This window comes from Grammomys surdaster, unplaced genomic scaffold (assembly GCF_004785775.1).
Source record: "Grammomys surdaster isolate TR1022 unplaced genomic scaffold, NIH_TR_1.0 165, whole genome shotgun sequence".
NCBI lineage: Eukaryota > Metazoa > Chordata > Mammalia > Rodentia > Muridae > Grammomys > Grammomys surdaster.
Window position 1 is genome coordinate 12,169,426 of NW_021604613.1, and position 21,562 is coordinate 12,190,987.

At 45.1% G+C, this 21,562-nt stretch overlaps 1 protein-coding gene across 1 annotated transcript in view; it reads left to right on the forward strand.

Moving 5' to 3' along the window:
• Nucleotides 1-21,562, forward strand: part of LOC114619805 (aldehyde oxidase 2) — an 88,603-nt gene that overhangs the window by 20,314 nt on the left and 46,727 nt on the right. Inside the window, exons 11-19 of the mRNA XM_028765734.1 lie at nucleotides 2,421-2,572; nucleotides 3,273-3,366; nucleotides 6,166-6,275; nucleotides 7,071-7,255; nucleotides 7,847-8,033; nucleotides 9,790-9,882; nucleotides 11,409-11,578; nucleotides 12,570-12,684; nucleotides 16,719-16,841. Coding sequence (XP_028621567.1) covers nucleotides 2,421-2,572; nucleotides 3,273-3,366; nucleotides 6,166-6,275; nucleotides 7,071-7,255; nucleotides 7,847-8,033; nucleotides 9,790-9,882; nucleotides 11,409-11,578; nucleotides 12,570-12,684; nucleotides 16,719-16,841 — 1,229 coding nt within the window. The remainder of the gene's footprint in view (nucleotides 1-2,420; nucleotides 2,573-3,272; nucleotides 3,367-6,165; nucleotides 6,276-7,070; nucleotides 7,256-7,846; nucleotides 8,034-9,789; nucleotides 9,883-11,408; nucleotides 11,579-12,569; nucleotides 12,685-16,718; nucleotides 16,842-21,562) is intronic.

Genomic DNA, 21,562 nt, shown 5'->3' on the forward strand with positions numbered 1-21,562 from the left:
TTTGGTTTGGTTTGGTTTGGTTTGGTTTGGTTTGGTTTGGTTTGGTTTGGTTTTATTTTGTTTTAGAGGCACAGTTTCCTTAGATGCCCCAGGCTTGCCCAAAATCAACATGTCTCGGCCTCTCAAGTGCTGGAGTTACAGGTATGCGCAATTCTATCTGGCTAAGGCCAGAGTTTTTACAGAAGTGAAGAGTGAATTCCAATAGAACCCATGGGGATAAAGAACCAACAGGCCATAGGTAAGGGTTCTGAATCGAGACCAGTTCTCATAAGAATTATCTTTTATGAGATGCTGAGACAGTCAGTCAAGGACTGCAGGCTGACATTCTGAAAAGAAGGGACTATTTAGTTACAGATTTTGGGTGAGATTTTCTTGGAGCGTGGATTATAAAGAGCTGCTGGTCTTCTCCATCTGGGAAGTTAGCTGAGGTTAGTGGAGCAGTGGGGGTGGGGAGGGTGATGGGATGTGTTGGCAAAGACGGGGGATGTCTTGTGCCAAGAACATTTAATATTGATAAAATATAGCTATGTGGGAGGGTTGAATACTCTCAAAGATGAATCAACAAGAGAAAATTCAAAGTTCAACCTGAAACCTGCTAAAAACCAGACTCACAGCAGCTACTATCCAAGCCTGCAAGTGAGCTAAACTCAAACCCTGTGTGCTAAGATGTCGTTAGGTAAACTTGAGAGAGGTGAAGGGTTTCTTTAAAAGGTCAACTCTGGGTGGTTTGGGCAGCCACATACTTTCCTATATTGATTTGAACCCTTTCGTCCTACTCGGAGAAACACTGAAGTTCATGCTCGCGGCCTGCCAATCCTCACAAGTTTAACTCCAACTGTTGTCAAAATGTTGACTGAACTCTGGCCAGTTGGCAAGTAGCACTGACCCTCTCCTCCTGGGTGCTCACCCATGGCTCCCTTCACCCCTTCCCATGACCCTCTAACTTCCCCACATCCAACACCACCAACCAATAAGAAGCCTGAGGCAACCACTCCCTTGGGATATGTTTTGATTGGCCATTTCCCCTCATGGACCGATTCATGAAGGTTATGATTATCAGAGTTGAAAACTCTGTAGTGAAAAATGTGACTGATTTGATTCCTGCTTGGGTCATCTCGGCCTAAATTCCTGAGCTATTATATTAAGAAATGTTTTCAAATCAGAATATACCAAAAGTTCACACAAAGTGGGGGTGATTTACATGGAGAGGCCACACACAGCCTATTTCATTTCTTGACAAGTAAATAGAAGCTTGGTTTGTTCATTGCTTGGGTTGATCATTCACATGTTTTTCTCTAAGAATCAGCAGGAGCAGTTAGTTCCTCTTGGGGAGTCTTAGTGTGGTAGTGCCACGTCAGATTCAAGTTGGCATCACCATAAACCCTGAGAGAACCATAAAGCGAGGGGGAAGGCCATTCATTTTTGTCCTTCAAATTTGCATAAAAGCTCTTTCCTTCCAAAAAATAATTGTTGCTTTTAGACCCTGAGGTTCAAATGACCTTTGCCATTGTGATAATGTTACCAGATTTATTCTCCTTAACCACATAGTAATCATGGTCGCTCAGAAGGATCATGGGAGTTCTAGCAGGGTCTACCACTGGCATGTTGTCACCAACACTTCTTCTCTCCTATCTCTATTTCTTCACACTTGTCCAAAGATAAGTGTGGCTACAGGGTCCCATCCATAGCTACAAAGGAGACAGATTACCATGGAGCCTTTTAAAAGTTTTATAGCCAGGGCTGGGGAAACTGAATCAGCTATCTGGATCTTGCAAAGCATAAAAACCTAAGTTTGATCCCCAGAATCCACATAAAATATCTGTGCAAGGTAGGACACACCATAATCATAATATTGGGGAAGTGGAGACAGGCAGACTCCTGAGGCTCATGGGCCCAATCCAATCTAACAAGCTCTGAACCAGTGAAAGACTTTGACTCAAAAACAACAACAGAAGGGACTGGAGAGATGGCTCAGAGGTTAAGAGCACTGGCCGCTCTTCCAAGGGTCCTGAGTTCAATTCCTAGCAACCACATGGTGGCTCACAACCATCTGTAATGGGATCCGATGCCCTCTTCTGGTGTGTCTAAAGATGGTTACAGTGTATTCCTATATAAAATAAGTAAATAAATCTTAAAAAACAACAACAACAACAACAACAAAAACATGGTTGCCAACCATGGTTGTACACACACACAGAGTACACACACACACAGAGCACACACACACACAGAGTCATGCATACACATACACACAAAAAGCCCAGTTCCCAGAGACTGATCTAGCTGATATGGGAATTCCTGGTGAGCCTCTGAGCAGCCACAATGGCAGTCAGCACACTAACCAAATGTTAAGTGAGACCCTATTGTAGTGATTCCAGCTCTGCACCTCCCATGCCAACAAAAACAACCTGCTTTTCCAGGACTGACCATAGGTGCCTGCTGCAGCCTGGCTCAGGTGAAGGACATCCTGGCTGAGAGCATCTCTGAGCTCCCAGAGGAGAAAACTCAGACCTACGGAGCTCTCCTGAAACACCTCCGGAGCCTGGCGGGACAGCAGATCCGGAACATGGCGGTAGGTCTCCGGCTGTCAGTCTCATGGCACACACTTGATTCTCATCATTGAGACATCAGGATAAACCGAAAGGTCTCGATGGGTTGAAATGACAGGCCAATTAACAAAGACTTTTAAGTCAATAAATGATATTTAGTAAAACCTTCAGGAAAATTCTAGATGAAATTCAACACAGTAGCTAAGCAGGAACATGAGTCACAAAGGCCATCATGGTTTTGCTAATTTCTTGACAAACTTGTCAAAAAGACTGATTTAATCTTAGGCTTCATTAACAGAAGTATAGCGCCTACAGAAAGCTGGCTGGCCTTTGACTTTGTACTATTCAAACCACAGCTGGAGGATCACTGTCCTGAGGTTCTCCGAACACACATACACATCCACTGGGCAGTGTACCAGAGATCCTTAGACCCTGGGGAGTCAGCAGATGTCATTGACTCTTTGAAAACTCTCAAGTGATTCCAAATGATGGAACTCACTAGAGCCTGTCAAGGAGAGGGTGACATATGAGTTTGGGAGTTGGAAGGACATCTAACGGAGAAATAGGGTCAGTCAAAGTGAACATAAGAGATGCCTACCAACATCCACGGACCCCTGAGGACAGAACTGGCCAAGACTCCTCCTGACCCTTTGGAGACCCTGAGAGGATCGCAAGCAAATGTCCTGACCTGAGACATTAACCAAGATGTCACTCTTGCTCTAGTCCTTAGGTGGACATGTTATAAGCAGACATTACTACTCGGACCTGACTCCTCTCCTCTCTGTGGGCAATACCACACTCAATCTGCTGTCAGAAGGTAAGCTGTTTTCTGTTTTTAATTACATCTTTAAATTTCTGTTAAGGAACTGCAGTAAGTAGTAGCCTAAGTCACCAACTCTCAGTTCACCATAGGGAGTTTCTGTCATGAGGAAGGTATATTGTAGCAATGGGCAGAGGTGATTTCTGCTGACAACACACATACACACACACGCAAACACACACACACCCCAGGGATGATGTGCAGAGGCTATCATGAGAGTAAGGTTTCAGGGTCCTGGAGAGATGGCTCAGAGGCTGAGACCATACACTGCTCTTGCAGAGGACTGGAGTTCAGTTCCTGGCACCCACATCAGGTGGTTCACAACTACAACTCCAATTCCTGGGGGACTCAACACCCCAGCTTCTGTGGGCACCCACACTCCCAGCACATGTTCACAGGGACATATAACTGTATATTACATACCATTTCAAAGAATAAAAACCAGTCTTTCAAAGAAAAGCAAATGTGGCTGGAGAAACAGATGTGCAGTTCAGAGCATGCCCTGCTGTTGCTGAGGGCCTGGGTTTTCTTCCCAGCTCCTGAGTCAGGTATCTCACAGCCACCTGCAACTCCAGTTCCAGGAAATCTGACGTCCCTAGCCTCCAGTGCCACCCACATTCACGTGCACATGACCACATAAAACACCTGTACATGACTAAAAATAAAATTAGATTCTTTTAAAAAGAGAGTGAGAACTAGGCTTCATAGCACACACCTTTAACGCAGCACTCAGGAGACAGAGGCAGGAGGATCTCTGTGAATCCGAGGCCAGCCTGGTCTACATAGTAACTTCCAGTACTACTAAAGAGACCCTGTCTCTAAATAAATAAATAAATAAATAAATAAATAAATAAGGAGGGGGTGGGGTGCGGGTAGGTTACAGAGAATGTCTTCCTTCAGCCTAAGAGAGCAAGGCTCCTGCCTTCCTCCTTCAATCCGAGTCGTCCCCTGCTGGCCCCACATCTCAGGCCAGGGCCTCAGGCATGTTATAAAAGTGTTTAACCACAGGTTACCCAGCTATCGTTTCATATTGTTACAATTCCTATTAAATCCTATGAGCTAAATGAGGGGTTCTTTTTTTTTAAATGTATTGTATCTTTAGTGTGTGTGTGTGTGTGTGTATGTGTGCATGTGCACGAGTGGATGATGTGTGTGCGTGTGATGTGTGTGGGTGGTGTGGTGTGTGTGTGTGTGTGCATGTGGGGGTGTGTGTGTGTGTGCATGTGTGTCTGTGTGATGTGTGGTGTGTGTGTGTGTGTGTGTGTGTGTGTGTGTGTGTGATGCATGTCACAGTGTACAAGTGTCATCAGACTTAACTGCAAGTGCCCTTTCCCTAAGCCATTGTTCTGGCCCTAACTTTTGAGGGAGACTAGGGCTCAGACTTAGCAGATGTGAACCACTGTCCACCTGGCTTCCATTTATCTCCCCAGATCATCCTGTCCTGTCTCCAGAACTTCCAGCTCTAAAATGCCTTCCTCACTGAATATCTGACTGCCCATCCAATACTCCATCCTCTGTCCCTCCCACTCCCTTAGCCAGTCTCCACTCACTGCTGCCTCCCAAGCACAGGGATACAGAGGAAGCAGCCACAGCCTCTGCCCCTGTGGACTTCCAGGATCCCTGGGGTGTTTAATGCTGTCACTCACTGCTCAGAGCTCACAGGTGGTGAGGAGAGACTTGGGGGCTGAGAAAAAGTGCTCAGGCCCTACTCCCTGATTGCTTTTGCATGAAGCCTTAGGAGGGAGGCCATAAAGGGTTAAGTGTGCTGACTGAGCCGGGCTCCTCTCTGAGGACACCAGGCCTGTAGTTTGGGATGACCCCAATATAAACTGCAAAACAGTCAAGAAGCCAAGGCTCTGGAGATACAAAGATGAAGAGGTCTCTTCCCAGGGCCTTCTGTTATCGTGATGGTAGCAATGTTCTACTGGGTATTTGTAGTTACCTTTAACTTATGGTTTCTACTTTCTAAACTCTACCAAAGCTAGTGCAGACTTCCATCACTCCAGAGAAGGCAGGATCTCAGCGCACGGAGTTAGTCAGGTAGGCAGTGATCAGCAGGGACTTTGAGATTTCCCATCCAATTACGACTATGCCAGTATTCCCACCAGCACAGAACTCATGCCACCCCTGGGCTGTAGTTTGACCTCTTCGGGACACGTCCTATACCAGTGGTTCTCAACCTTGCAACTCTTTAGTACAGCTCCTCATGTTTTGGTGACTCCCCCAACCATAAAATTATTTTCATTGCTACATCATAACTGTAATTCTGCTAGTTATGAATCATAATGTAAATATCTGTGTTTTCTGATGGTCTTAGGACAGATTGAGAACAGCTGTCCTATCCCTTAAAAAGTGCAAACCATATTTTAAAGCCAGAGACTAGTGCTCTGGTCCCAAGAGGTGATAGCTGAGCCCAAGGGAGATTTGACATGCTGTTTAAAGATGTGTTTGCATCAGGAACACAAAACTGCAGCAAGTGTGAAAATAAACCCAGTGTTAGCATAAGTTACACCTCGGCCTTGACCCTCCGTCCATGGTTCACTTAGTCAGCCATCCTCGGCTGAAGGATGAAAACCCTCAGGGGTGGTAAGTATGGCATGAGTGTTAACAGGAAAACAAATGTCATGCACAGTGTAGGGAAAGGGGATGCTAGGACAGTGTCACAGACTTGAACCTCTGCATCCGTCTCTGTGAACAGAAGATGTATGCCTTCTCCTCTGGCAGCCAACCTCTGAAAGTGCGAATCAGGCTTGCTTTTCTCACGGTCGTAGAGAAATTTGACATTTCCTTCCACAGAAGGCCTGCGGCAGATTCCCCTCAATGGACATTTTCTTGCTGGGTTGGCAAGTGCAGACCTGAAGCCAGAGGAGATTCTGGGGTCTGTGTATATCCCCCACTCTCAGAAGGTAAGATCGCAGTTGGTTGCCTTGAAATTGTTTCTCCCTGTCGTCCATAGTGAAGTCATCTCTGCCATCTGCAGACAGGTGGAAGGAAAGTAACTATGTCCCCAAACCTGTTTCCTGACCCACTGCAAACTGGTTCAGCAATAAGCCTCTGGGACTGCCCTGCGCAAGTGGTGCTGGGATGTGGGGTTTGGTTGTTGTTGCAGCTGTGGGGCGTGGTCTGCAGAAGGCCTGTGGTCATGCTCCCAAGCCCACTTGTTTCCATGGGTGAAGACTCTCTGGCGGTAGATGCAGTTTCTCTACCTGACACACAGGAAGCTGGAGCCCTAGGCTTGGCTTTCTCATCCCCAAATTACTGCCAAACCCTACAGCTCACAGAAACACAAGGCATCCAGATGTTCTGTAGCCCAGGATAGCAAAGTTGATGTGGCCACCCAGCTAGCCATGGAGGTGGCCTTCTGCCCTCTCTGTTCCATAGGCCTCTTCCCAAAAGCTGTTCTTGACTGTAAAAGAAGCATGTCACACACACACAGACACACACACACATACACACACGACACTCACAGGTCATGATGAAATAATAAGTTTCATTTCAGCTATGAATGATCTTTGGTAGTCCTTCCTGTGGAACAGAAACTTTGGCATGCAAAGGCAGCAGATAGAAAAATGGTGTATCATTGAGTTAGAGAGATGGCTCAGCAGCTGTGACCACTTGTCGCTCTTGCAGGGGACCTGGGAAGAAACCTAGCTTTTCATTCTGATGTATCGAATAACCCTGAGTGGTTTCTGTCTCCTCAGCGGGAGTTTGTGTCTGCCTTCCGGCAGGCCCAATGCCATCAGAACGCCTTGCCTGATGTAAATGCTGGCATGAGAGTCCTTTTCAAAGAAGGCACAGACGTCATTGAGGAGCTGAGCATTGCCTATGGAGGGGTGGGGCCCACCACTGTCAGCACACACAGGACCTGCCAGCAGCTCCTGGGCCGGTGAGTCATGAACATTGTGCCTTAAAGGAAACCTCAATGACAGGAAGGACAATTGACCCTGACAACTGTTGATAGAAACTCGGACTCAAAAACATCACTACTTCTTCCTTCTTTAATTTTGCTGAGTTAATTCCACATTATTTGGCTTCAATTAAGCCACTTTTGGGGGGAGGGACACAACAAAAATGGCCTGTTTTCTCATCCAGCCCCCATTTCTCCTGAAAATGAACACCCAGACAGCCTCTCCACAGAGCACCCAATGCTCCTATCATTGGGTACACGCTATTTCTTCCTGGGTAAAGGGCATCCAAGTGTGAATTCTGTTCTGCTCTAGAATATTCTGGAATGGTTCTAAAATATTCTGACTCTAAAACATGCTTGGTTTATGCTGCAATGGAAAGGCCCCATTCTCACTCAGCCACGATTCTTGTGCCTCTTAGAGTAACTCACAGACTTTTATTTGTCCATTGTCCCTTGTTAACCTTGATTCTAAGGGAAACCCGGGGGGCGGGAAGGGGGAATCCCTAAAATGTTGGTTCCATGCAATGAAGACCGCCTTTAACTGGTTCTTCTTGCCTCACACTGTGCCAGGCGCTGGAACGCACTGATGCTGGACGAGGCTTGCAGACTGCTTCTGGATGAAGTCTCCCTCCCAGGCTCAGCCCTGGGAGGCAAGGTGGAATTCAGGAGGACTCTGATTGTCAGCTTCTTCTTCAAGTTCTACCTGAAGGTTCTTCAGGAGCTAAAGGCTGACGAGAAGCTGTCCCCAGAGTCCACCGTAAGTGCGTTGGAGGACAGTAACAGCTGCTCTCACACACGATCATGGTCTCACGGTTCTGAGGCCCGAAGGCCTTGACCAAGGTGCCACCAGGAAGCAGGGTGAGGTGACTCAGCCTTGTGACCCCAACATTCAAGAGGCTGAGGTAGGGAGATCACAGTGAGTTCAAGTCCTGTCTGAGCTACAGAGTGAGACCAGTCTCCAAATAAAAAAATAAACTGAAAGCCAGTGTTGTTATCAGAGCTGATGCCATTCCTCCTGAGACCTGTGAAGCTCTAGTCTCCCTGGATCCCGGTGGCTTGCTGGTGACGTTTAGGGTTCTTTACCTTGTAGGTATCACCCTGCTAATGCCTTTACACAACGCTGCCCCTGTATGAATGTCTGTGTCCACATTTCTCCTCCTTAGGAGGACATCAGCCATGATGTCAGCCAATTCTAATTCATTAGTGCTGGAGTAAGCTCCAGTCTTGCTTGGATAAGTCACACTCTGCATTTCTAGAGGTTAGGACTTCAACATAGTGATTTGGGAGGATGGAATTGGAACCATAACACCAGCTTCTGTTAGCTTCTTGCTGCAGGAGTTCCTAGCTTCACTACTGCTTTTGCCAATTGTCCTGTGGAGAGCCTGTTACCATTATCTGTCCTCTGTTCTGGGGAAGCCTTTGTCAGTCCTAGACAGTGCTAGTCCTGGGATTCATCCCTGAAGGCCTGTCCCTGTCCATAAACCACCTCGGAGTTCATTGTGCCCCAGCACAGAAATGTTACTAGGTCTCTGTCTCTACTCTGTGATACTTTTTCTTTTAAAATAAACTTTATTGAAACATAATTTGCCATGAAACAAGAGACAAATAATAAATATGTAACTAAACCCACCTGTTTAAACTTATAATAAATATGTAATTAAAATCCCCTGTTTAAACTTGGTGCACAGATGTACAACTGTGGAACCACCGGCTCAAACTAAATACCACACACCTTCATCCCCCTGAAAGCTCCCCACACCCCCTTCCTTCATCCCCACCCCATCCAGACAAACACTGGTCTCCTGTGTGCTACTAAAGCTTCATTTTGCCTTCTCTAGAATTTTGTAATCAATATGAAATGTGGAGTCAAATTTTTATGTTTCAAAAGACACTGACATGTCTGCTAACATCAGTACCACTCTCCAGTTTTTCTGATTGCAAGTGTCTGGAATACGTTACTCAGACATCCACGCTCCCACTTGTTCCTCCTGCCTTGCCCTCGCTCTCTCTCCACCCTCCCCTGACCACGATCTATCGGATAGATCACAATGCTCACCCTTCCCTGATCTCTATTCTTCAGCCACGTCCACCCTGTGTCCCTAACCTCTGACTTCATTTCTCAGTCAGGATACCAGAGCAGCTAGGATATGGGGCAAAAAAGCCTTCAGGATTGTCTTCTTTGTGTGAACCATGGGCTCTAGCTTACTCTAGGAAGGCTTGTCCAGCCTAGACTATTCTTCCTAGCACACCCGCCACACACACACACACACACACACACACACACATCCAGGTTCACTATCAGACCTTTCTCTTCAGGGACATAAGGATCAGATTCAAACCAGTCACCTAAGCCCTATCTTGAATGCAAGGGTGGGAAGGCACCAGGGTCATAAAAAGTGAAACCCTGGCAGGGTAACTAGGCCACCCTCAGCACATTAGGAACCATTTTACATAATCCAAACCCAACCTGAACCAGACTAACCAGTCTCTCTCATTCTGCCGAGTGATCCCAGGACAGCCAGCATTATCCAGAGGTCCCAGACCGGTTCCTAAGCTCTCTGGAAGATTTCCAGGTCACACTACCCCGGGGAGTCCAAACATACCAGGTCAGTGAGTTTGCTTTCACTGAAACCTACACTGAGAGATAAGAGGGGACTGTGTGGACCAGGCAAGCTCTTCACACGGTGACTTTAGTTCTAATTGCTCCTAATCCAAATCAGTAGCCTCTGGCTCCCAAGAGCTGGTGCTGGAGGACCAAGGCTGCACTGGCAGACTGATCTGCAGACAGACAGTCATAAGTACTCTAAAGTGATATTCTCTCGGTATTTGTTAAATACCTACCCAGGAGAGTAGCTGAGTCCAGGAGTGTAGCTGAGCCCAGAGGTTCAGTCTCTAGCCCAAACTGCACATGTTTCATCTCCAATCAGCAAACAAGAGGCCTGCAAGTGACTAAGCTCACCCTTCTGGAAGAACGATTTAGGAAATAGCTGTTCTTGCTGGTGCATGCCCTCCCCCAACACACACATATACACACACATACCCGGGGGCGGGGGGGAGAATATGAAAAAATGAGGACACGGCTCTCCTAGCTGTGGTTGAGGAGGTAGAGTTTATTGTAGATATGAGGGAAAGAACAGCCAGAGGCTTCTGAAAGGGTCAAGACTGAACCGGGCCATGAGAAGGGGTGGGGAAAATCAAGAGAGGAGAGAGGAGGGGAGAGTTAAGGCGGGTGAAGGGGGGCTAAGAGAGAAGCCAAGACCAAGAGAACAAACGCCAAGGTGGCTGAGGTTACATAGGAGTCAGAGAAGCTAGGAGAATAGAAGTAAAGCTGGGGTGGGGGAGCTGAGAGCAGAGTGGGGGCATGCCGACCAGCAGGACTGTGTAACAGGCACTTGTGAGTAGAGTGGGGGCATGCCGGCCAGTAGGACTCCATAACAGGCACTTGTGAGTAGAGTGGGGGCATGCTGGCCAGTAGGACTCCGTAACAGGCACTTGTGAGTAGGGACCAGGGAGTCTGGTGGCCAGAGTCTGCTTTGATCTGCTAAATGGGCACCTCAGTTAGCATTTGTCCATAGTTAGACACCTAACATACACACGTGCAGGCACGCACACACTCATATGCATATAAACTCACACACACACACTCACATGCATACACACATTCACATGCACATGTGTGCACGCACACACTCACACCTATAAACATACTCACATGCATACACACTCACATGCACATGCACACACATACATGCGTACACACACAAACACACACACACATAACCGGTGCAAGCTTCTCAGAGAAAAGCTCCAGAATAAACTCTTTCAACGTCCAGCTGGATCTGGAGAATCCCATGCCCGTTCTGCCCCCGGCCAAGGCTTCTCACTCAGACTTGGGCCTCTCTCTGAGGTCATGCTATAACACTTAGGCCTCATCAGAACAAAGAACATAAGCAGGTTGGTCACTGGAATCGTGAGGACAGTGCCCCACTCTAGTTACATCATGAAATGGTCACGCTCATCCTCTGACTCACTCCAATGTTTGTGGACCAAGGGGACTGTCCTGTGCCTCCTCCCCAAGTCAGCAGGCCCCGGAGATGAAAGGCTTCTGTGCTAACTCTCTCTTCCTCTGTAGAGAGTGGATTCTCATCAACCTCTCCAAGATCCAGTTGGACGTCCCATCATGCACCTGTCAGGTCTTAAACATGCCACAGGGGAAGCTGTATTTTGTGATGACATCCCCAGGGTGGATAAAGAACTTTACATGGCTTTAGTGACCAGTACCAGAGCTCATGCAAGAATCATGTAAGTAAAACAAAGCTTCCAAAAACCTATTAAAGGTATGATTAATCCTGAGAGTCACCAGAGAAAAACAAATTCCACCATTTTAGGCCAAATTAAAGCAAGCTTTACTAAATATTAAATATCGATCAAGAGATGGACTTTGGTCTGGACCATTCACAGGGATTTCCCACCTGAAAATGGCCCTGAGGTGTAGCAGCACCCATGAGGCTTTGTTATTTTCCAAGAACTACAACTCCCAGCATTCCACGAAGTTATCTGGTCCTTGAGCAGGAGGGGTTTACAGGTTAATTTTAGAGATTTCAGTACACCTGGGGATGCCTTATGGGAATGTGTCCTTTTCTGCAATGCCCTGATCCAAAGAGCTCCAAGAAGAAAAATATATATAGAATAGACTGTCCTGAAAACAAACAAGCAAAGAAAATCATAGGGGCTGGGGATGTAGGCCGGTTAGTAGAGTGCTGAAACACTCTCCCAGGCACAAAGCCTGGTGTTCAATCCCCAGCACCATATAAACCCAGCACAGCTGTAAACTGCAGTGATTCCAGCACTTGGGAGGTAGAGGCAACAGGATCAGAAGTGCAACGTCATCCTCACAGAGCTAATTCCAGGCCTATGTGGGCTACATGAGACCTCGTCTCCAAAGGGCCTCTGGTTTGCTTTCTGAGGTCATAAAGCCTCATGTCCCCGAAGCCTGATGTATGACTCAAAGCCACCCTGATAGCACTTAGTCACCAGCCTCATTACTGAATAGGAAATAAATACTGTCGTACATTTCCAAAGAGGACTGGTCTCCCTGCCCCTCCCCAGCAGCTGGAGCGTTTGTTGCATCCCAGCCATGAAGCAGGACTCCCAGACACTACTCCATGGCAGGTCCACTCTCATTGCTAAGGACTGATTCACTGTCATATGTTTTAATTTTCAACTATGTCCTTCCCTTGGGTTTGAGGCCCTCAGTGTTTGCACATCTCCTTAAACGTCTCCCTGTATTCAGATCCATCGACTCATCTGAGGTCCTTGACCTGCCTGGTGTGGTTGATGTGATAACAGCTGAAGACATTCCAGGCAACAATGGTGAAGAGGATGACAAATTACTGGCCGTAGATAAGGTATGGATGGGCCATGCTTTCCCAGACACCTATGTAGACCACCCAAGGACCCTGTCAGTTACCTGACCTAGCCTTCTAGATTTTTCTGCCACTGAGATGCTGACGGCCAAGGCCCTGGCTCCTCTTTCTCCAAGTGCCACCATTCTACCTTACTTTTCTGAAGTTAGGAAATAACATATAATAACAACAAAAAATATAATAACAAAAACTAATCATAGATCTGACTCAGCCACTGTGCACCTCTGAGTTCATTTGCCCTTATCTGAAAAGCAAATATAAAGAAATGGTCTATATCGGGATAGAATGCTCTAGAACAGTGATTCTCAAACTTCCCAATGCTGCAACCTTTTAATACCGTTCCTCATGTTTTGGTGACTCCCATCCCTAAAATTATTTCATTGCTACTTCATAACTGTAGTTTTGCTACTGTTATTAATAGTGATGTGAACAGCTGCTATACAGGATATCTGATATGCAACCCCCGTGAAAGGGTCGTTTGACCTCCAGAGGGGTTGAGACCCACAAGTTGAGAACCAACACCCTAGAAAGATCTAGAAAGGAGGTAGGGGGACCACAGTCCCACCCTCTAGTTTACATGGAGCTCTCTCCCTTCCTAAACCTGTTCTTTCACCAGGCTTCCTTTCCTTCACGTGCTCTATTTTTTTGTTTTGTTTTAATTTTCAAATTTATTTTTTTATTTTTTTAAAATGTTATTCAAAGGCTTTATAAGCTTGGTAATGCTCAATAACAAAATGCCCATACAATCAGAATTGTAACCCAATACCCAAGCTAGATATACCAACTATCTTTCACTGGTGGAGACACTCGAACATCCGCCTCCATGTTCCCCTTCCCCCCTTCTCTCTCTCTCTCTCTCTCTCTCTCTCTCTCTCTCTCTCTCTCTCTCTCATCTCCTAGCTCCTCCTCTCCTTACTTCTCCCACCTTAGCTCCTCCTACATATCATCCTTCCTGTTAAGACTTAAGACAAAACGTTTCTCTCAAAATACAATTAGAGCATAACTATACCAATTTGTATCAGTAAGGTACAAGATAGACCTAATACCCAGTCCATCATTTTGTTGACTAACCAGAACCTCTGTCATCTCTCCTAACTAAAAGACTTAGTTCTGAACCTGGCTGTTTTCTTGGCTTTAGAATGAACGTCAGCTGAAAACCATCCTCTCAAGTCTTTTCTCTCAAAGTAAATAGCCGGGATTGGCTATGAGACTATAAGTCTTCAACCCCATCAGAAATCCAGAATGACTGAATTAACTGAAATTATGGGAAGCACAAAGCATGGCTTCTAAAACTTAGTCAATTTATAGAGACCACTGAACACCTGGACAGTCCCTATACTACAAAACGTTGGGGCATTCGATCTTCAGCCTTCTGGCCCAGGATCATCTGCCAGACCTAGTGATGCAGAATTATTAAGGGTTGATTACTCTGTCTTGGCAGATATAATCAGTTGACTATTCCACAAGTGTGTCCTTTTCAGGACAGTAATTTGTCTGTAGATGAAAAGAGGCAATTCTTGCCTAGTGGCTGTCTCACCACAACTGGAGTAACTCCAAAGATGCTCAATTTCTTCTTAGAATCCAAGACAAGAAGCTGTCAGGAGCAGAGAGGTCTCTAATCAAAATGAACCTTAATGCAGAAATGTTTGTAACGTCAATTCTGTGGATTTCTGATGTTTTTGAAAACCAACTATTCCTGTAAGGCAATCTGGACTGTTGTCTGTTAACTCCTCTCAGCTATTTCTAAATAAAATATAGAAAACACCCTAACAATAAACTCAGAGCCTTGAATTTGCTATAGGCCCTTAACTCACAGGCTAACCATCTCAAATCAGTTTTAAAAAGTTAAAGAAGGACTGGGCCTAAGCCTTGTATTCCTACATGTGTTATATAGGCACAATGCCTATGAGAGTAACAATATTAATCTCACTTTTATATCAATAAGAAACTCATACCAATGAAAACCTTAAATTTGAAATCAAAGTAAATTTTGTACCATTTAAGAAATTATAACTTCAGCTTAATAGCAATTATACAGATTTCTACCAATAGGTTATGGCCATGCAGTAAATCCTAGCTATTCCTCTCTGTTCCAACAAAACCACTACTTTTCCCTAGAAAGACAGCCCAATATTAACCACCTCAGTCCCCAAGCCCAGGGAATAGGGGCACCAACTCTTCATTAACTTCTTCAAGCTGATTACGGGCATTGAGATATTAGAAGAGAGGCGGGGGGGGGGGGAGAGTAAATTGATAAGCCTCTGACGTCTGTGTCTTCACTGCATTCAGCTGAGATTCCAGGACATCAGAGGTTCAAGCAGGTCTGCTCAGCTTGCTTGATGAGTAGATACACCAAGGCTGTGTATTCTAAGATGCTGCCTGGCTTAGAGCTTCTGGGAGGCCCACTTCCTCTGGGTTTTGTGAGATTGGGTGCAGAGCAGCCGCCCAAGATCTGCTCAGTGCTCAGGGGCCCAGACCAGAAGGCACGTGTTTTATTTTTAATAAGTTGTCTTGGCTGTCTGTCACTGGGCTTTTAATGCAACTTCAGCAATCATTTATGGACCACCCTGACTTGGAGCCAGAGCAGCTGGCTTCTGTTCTAGCACTTCCACCTACTGTATGCCCTCGGAGTTTACCATCTCTAAAGGAGGAATGACCATACACACACTTCAGTGTATCATAGGAGTTAGGCAAGTGAACACGCGTGAGGTGCCTAGGACAATGGTTGGCACATAAAGTGCTGGCTATTGTCACTACTGTCACACTTCGATCAACCACAATCCTGTCATGTACCAGGCTATTGGGGCTGCCGCAATAAAAATTCCTGAACATGGGCTGAAGACATGGCTCAGTGGTTAAGAGTGCTGTCTGCTCTTCCTAAGGACATGGGTCGAATTCCTAGCACCCACATGGCAACTCACAACTGTCTATAACTCCAGTTCCTCAGTATCCAACATGCTGTTCTGGCCTCTGTGGGTACTGCATGCATGTGGTGCACAGACTTACATGCTGGCAAAACACCTGTGCACATAATAATAAAAAAGTTTCAAAAATGCATAGTTAAGAGGCTGAAACAGAAATGGATTTTCAAATCTCTAGAGCTGAGCCAAAGCCACCGTGTCAGCAGGTCTGGCTTCTGCAGAGTCTCTGTTTGCTGCCTGATGCCTGCTCCTTGTCTTCATGTCGCCTTTTCTCTGTTCACTCTTCCCTCTCATCTTAGCCCACCAGTCATATTGTAAAAAGGCCCCACTCCATGTTAATAACCTCTGTAAAGGTCCTGTCACCAAACGCTATCCCATAGGAGAGCACACAGTTGCTGTGTTATCCCATAGGATAACACAGTCAGTTGTTGATTGAGTAATTTGTCGGTTCACAGCAGGGGCCACCATGTACACTATAAGCTCTTATATGACAGGACAAAGAATTCGTGTGAGCACATCACAACAGGGGACTCAGCTGTTTCATGTTACAGTCAACACCTGAGACTTACCGTCACTGCATACAGTGGCCGGTGGGTGAAACCTATAATCTGCACTTTTTGTGTGTGATAATGGAGGTCTAACCAGGGGTCTCACACATGCTAACCAAGTTCTGGACCACTGGGTACAACCCAAGACCTTCCTTTCTCATTATTTTTAAATTCATACACAAGCACATGGAACTCCAGTGTGGCTATTTCTATTCAACAATGACATCTAAGACACCGACCACTAGTGAAGTTGAACTTGGCTTCTGTTCTATTTGCTTTAAAATTACTTAAATTGGTTCATTTGTCATTATTATGGTGTGGCGTGTGGGAGGTGTGGAGGTCACATGTGGAGATCAGAGGACAACGTAATGGAGTTGTTTCTATCTCCACCTACCTTTATGTGGGTTCCAGGAATTGAACTCAGGTCCCCAGGCTTGCACAGCAAGCCCTGTTACACACTGAGCCATCTCCCTCTACCTGCTTTATGATTCTCTTCATTTATGTATGTACTTTACAGGTGCTGTATGTTTATGTATGTACTTTACAGGTTCTCTGTGTGGGCCAGGTCATCTGTGCTGTGGTGGCAGAAACTGAAGTTCAGGCAAAACGAGCAACTGAGAAGATAAAAATCACCTATGAGGATCTGAAACCTGTGATTTTCACCATCGAGGTGAGTAGGGCTGGTCAGTCCCCCTCTAAGATTGTAAAGCCAGGCTTGAGAGGAGGCTCAGTGGTTAAGGGCACTGGCTGCTCTTACAGAAGGTCCAGGTTCTATTCTCAGCACCCACATGACAGCTTACAACCATTTGTAACTCCAGTTCTAGAGGATCCGATACCCTCTTCTAGCCCCTGCAGACACCCGGCATGCACCTGGTACATAGACATACATGTGGGCTAACACTCACACACAGAAAACACAAATAAATAAATCCTTTTTTAAAAAAGATTGTGAAGTTGAGAGCATTTTCATAAATATCTCCGATATTAGAAGACTAACTCAGAACCTTTTCCCCTGCTTGGCACCCGCTTGCTCTGGAAAAAAAAATCATTTTGCTTTGGAAGATATTACTTGCATGAGATGAAATTATCTTTGGCTCCAAGAAACAGAAAAAAAAACAATCAGAATAAAAGTTTCTCTCTTAAGTTCAAAGGCCTAGAACCAGCCAGGCCTAGTGGCAGAGGCCTATGATTCTGGCTGTGTAGCCTGCTGAGACTCACAAGTTATACTGAGGCAGGTTGGTGACACACTGACTCCAGACAAGAAGAAGAAAGATGGAGATGTAGCTCAGTGAACTCTGTGGTAGAATGTTTGCCTGCTGACAAAAGAGAAGGGAAGAGACTAGAAGTGATTGGTCCAGGGTGTGGCAATCTGTTTACATCTGTGTATATGGCTTACATGGGATGTTTTGTGCTGCTATAACAGAACCTCTGAGGTATAGTAATGTATAATAAACAGAATTTGTTTTTTATGGTTCTATTGTCTGGGAAGTCCAAAACTGAAGGACTGAATCTTATGCTACATGATTCCAGAAGGTGGAAGGGGAAAAGAACAGAGAAACTCTCTTCCATAACCAAGCTGCCCCACTGTGGTTATTACAATAACCCACAGAGCTACTGAGCCCCCATTGCCTAGTCACCTCGGAAGGGTCCCACCTCTCAAGACTGTTGCCCTGGGAGTTAGGCTGGGTGGGACACAAGCCACAGCGTGTGAGCTATGTGTGTCCAGAATCCAGTTCCTTCTATCTATTCTCTCTGTAATGCATGGTTTTCATTCTAATACTGAAGCTTTGGCCATTAACTCCACATTCCAGAAAGCAAAAGGGATGAAAATGTGTACCCCTAATACTTCTTAGAACACTTCCCAGACAGGGTAGGGGGACACATGCCTTTGATGCCAGGACTTGGGCAGCAGAGGCAGATGGATCGCTGTGGGTTAGAGAATCAGCCTAATCTTACACAGTTAGTTCCAGGGGATCCAGGACTACATGGAGACTCATTGTCTCAAAAATTTAAAAAAAAAAAATTTTTTTAATTATTTCCCAGTCCTTACAGGGAGATGTGTACATTTCACATGCCTTTCTATTTCATTGGCTACAAGGCCTGCATTTGCTGTATCTAACTTCTAAGAAAGCCAGGAAGCATAATTTTATTCCAGATGGCCTGTGTATCCACCAAAGACTTGGGACCCTGTTTTTTGAGGAAGGTAGTGAGAGTGGATGTTGGAAATAATATGACCTCAAAGTAGAGACTAAATGTAATGAGATTTTTATGACGAAATTCTATAGAAATTTCCATTCTAATTTCTGACTCTTGGTGATGTGATTTAAGTTTTATGTCTGAAGAAAATAATGGCAGAGAACATAGAAAATTCATGTGCAGACTGGTGTGCTAATGCTGTCGTCACTTAACAAGCATCTGAGATAAATAACTTACAAGGATGGACAGTTTCTCTGGCTCAAGATTTAGAGGTTTCAATTCATGCTTTGCTGGGTAATAAGTCGTAGTGGCCATGGATAGGTGAGCAAAAGCACTTCCCTCATGTCTGGGACAGGAAAGGCAGAAAAGGAAGAGACCAAGTCCCATGGTCCACTTTGAGGGCATGTCTCCAATAACCAAAACCTTCCAGGAGTCCTTGCTGGTTAAAAGTTCTACCATTCTCATGCTGGGACCTTGCTGGGAGGGTTGCCAAACTGGAGACTGAGCCTCTGCCTCATGGGTGTTTGGGGTACATCACTGACCCAAACTATAGAAATTTGGCCTTGCATTCTCTAACTTAGTACATCCTACTCAGAGAAATTAGGTTGAGAGAAAAAACAGCTTGTTTCTGGGCTTGCAATATGCCATAGTTGGTATGCAAGGCACCAGGGAACTGTAGGGACAGTTTGAAATGTGCCTGAAGGATTCCAGTCTTTCAGTGCACAGAGTTGTGAAGGCCTGGTTCTTAATCTTTCTACACCAAATTCACATGGGTCAAGTTTGCAAGGAACTCAGGTTTTCTTGGCTGACTCTCCCTCTGACTTGCACTAGAATTCTAACATGGGTTTGGTCTTGTTGTTTTTATTTCCACTTGAACTCTACTTTTCTGAAGGGGGAAATGGCACCCAGAGGACACACCCATGACCTCTCTGGGACTCACAATAGTTAGAGGTTTAAATTTTCTTCAGAATAAGAATGTCTGAAGTGAGCAAATAATTCTTGTATGAACAAAGGCAGGAAACAGAAGTCATATATGCCAAGAGTAATGTAGATATATACGCATTAACCTATTTACATGAATATTGATATAAATATATGTTGTGTATTGTGAATGTTATATATGATGTATATGATAAAACTATACAAAATATATTTATAAGAGAGACAGTGTGGCACACAGATACTAGATACAACCTGACAAATTTGAATTATAACTGTTCCAATTTCTACCTGTGTGATCTTAGGCAAGGAATTTACACCCTTGTACCAACGGTTTACTAGCCTGTATAGGGGGAGTGATGATATGCACCTCAAGTCCTCATAAATGAGTAAATGAAGGTAAAACAGAGCACCGTCTAACTCACAGTGCTCACAAGATACAGCTCATCTCATCAGAAGGCTGCAAGTCTTTGACACACGTTGTGGCAATCAACATTATTTCCAAGTTTGCCACCATGACTTATTGAGGTCAAAGCGTGTGCTGGATAGTTTTATGTCAACTTGGCACACGTTAAAGTCATCCGAGAGGAGAGAACTTCACAAGAAGTAAGAGAACTTCATAAGAGGTGACTTCATAAGATCAGGCTGCAGGCAAGCCTGCAGGGCATTTTCTTAATTAGTGGTTGATGCAGGAGGGCCCAGCCCATTGTGGGGTGGTGGTCCTGGATTCTGTAAGAAAGCAAGCTGAGTAAGTCATAAGGAGCAAGCCAGTAAGCAGCACCCCACTCCACGGCCTCTGCATCAGCTCCTGTCTCCAGGTTCCCACATGCTTGAGTTCCTGTCCTGACTTCCTTTGATGATGAGCTGTGATGTGGAAGTGTGAGCCCGATAAACCCTTTCCTCCCCAACTTACTCTTGCTCATGGTATTTCATCACAGCAAGAGAAACACTAATTCAAAATGTTAATGAGGAAAGTAAACATTTCAACTGTGGTGTTTATTTTCTAGTGCTCTAAGAGGTCATGTAGCTGTCACTGGGAAAGATGGCTTTTAATTTGCAGAATCCAGGACCTTGTGTATACTAAGCTAGTTCTCTGTTAGTGTGTCACTTCCACAAACCTAGACGAGATGTTTCTAGACACTAGGCCTGGGCTTGCATTCTATGTTCCTCCCGTATTTACAGCCTGGCTTGAGAGTTATTGTCTCCCCTCTAAGTCCCATTACTTCATCTTGAAAACAGAGGTAATGAAAGAAGACCAGAGAAGAGGAAAGGAAAGATAGAAATCCCCGAATCTAAGGTCTTTAGTTTCCTCCGTCCAAAACTACAATGTTTTCCAAATTATCCCTTAAAATAATAACATATCTATAATTCATAAAATAACCAAAATCAGATGCCCCAACTTAAGGGATTAAGACATCAATTTTCTTTGACTGTTTTCTGCTGAGTGGAGGGTGAAGAATTCCTTTTTTTTTTTTTTGAGAGAGAGAGAGGAGAGGCAAGAAAATTAGAAAAATTGAAAGCTAGCTGTAGCATTTGTTGTCCAGTCTCTGTATGCTGAGAAAGTTCAGGGCTTAACTGAATTTCTGACTGGGACTATGTGAAAGGCTGGATGAACCAAGCTCCCTAGGGATCAGGAGCCATTCCCGAAGCTGTTCTGGAAATCAAGTCTCTGGAAACAGAGTCAGGTGAGGCAGGATCCGACAGGGAGCTGGAACAGCGGCTCATCTCAGCATCCCCGAGGGTGAAACTTGTCAGAGATGGTGTTCCATTCTGCAATATATGAATCTCACAACCAATATTTGGTTCTATATTCATATGGATTGTGCAAGGTGCACAGATCAGTTAAGGATGGATTTTTGCTCCTAGTTTGAGCAAGTGAAAGACAACTGTCTGTTTTTATGAGCTAGTTTGATCAATAACCAAATTGTAATAAGTAATATGAAAGGATAGCATGAAAATTTTTGAGTATTCTGTAACCAACAAGATTTATATGCTATGTATAGCTAGAGTTTTGGCTGGAGACGTTTTTATGTTTCAGGGCTGTTCCCCTGTGGGGGGATCAGCAGATCATGTTATATGTCCTGTTTGGTCTTTCTGAATATTTTTTTCCTGTTTACAGCCAAGATCATCAAGGGGTCTTCCTCTATCATGTCTGATCCATATTACTTTGGAAGGGGTCCAAAGCCTTTTCTCCTTTCCTGTTAACACAAATTCAGAGCCTCTCTCCCAAAATAGCATGCCCTTGGTCTGGCACCC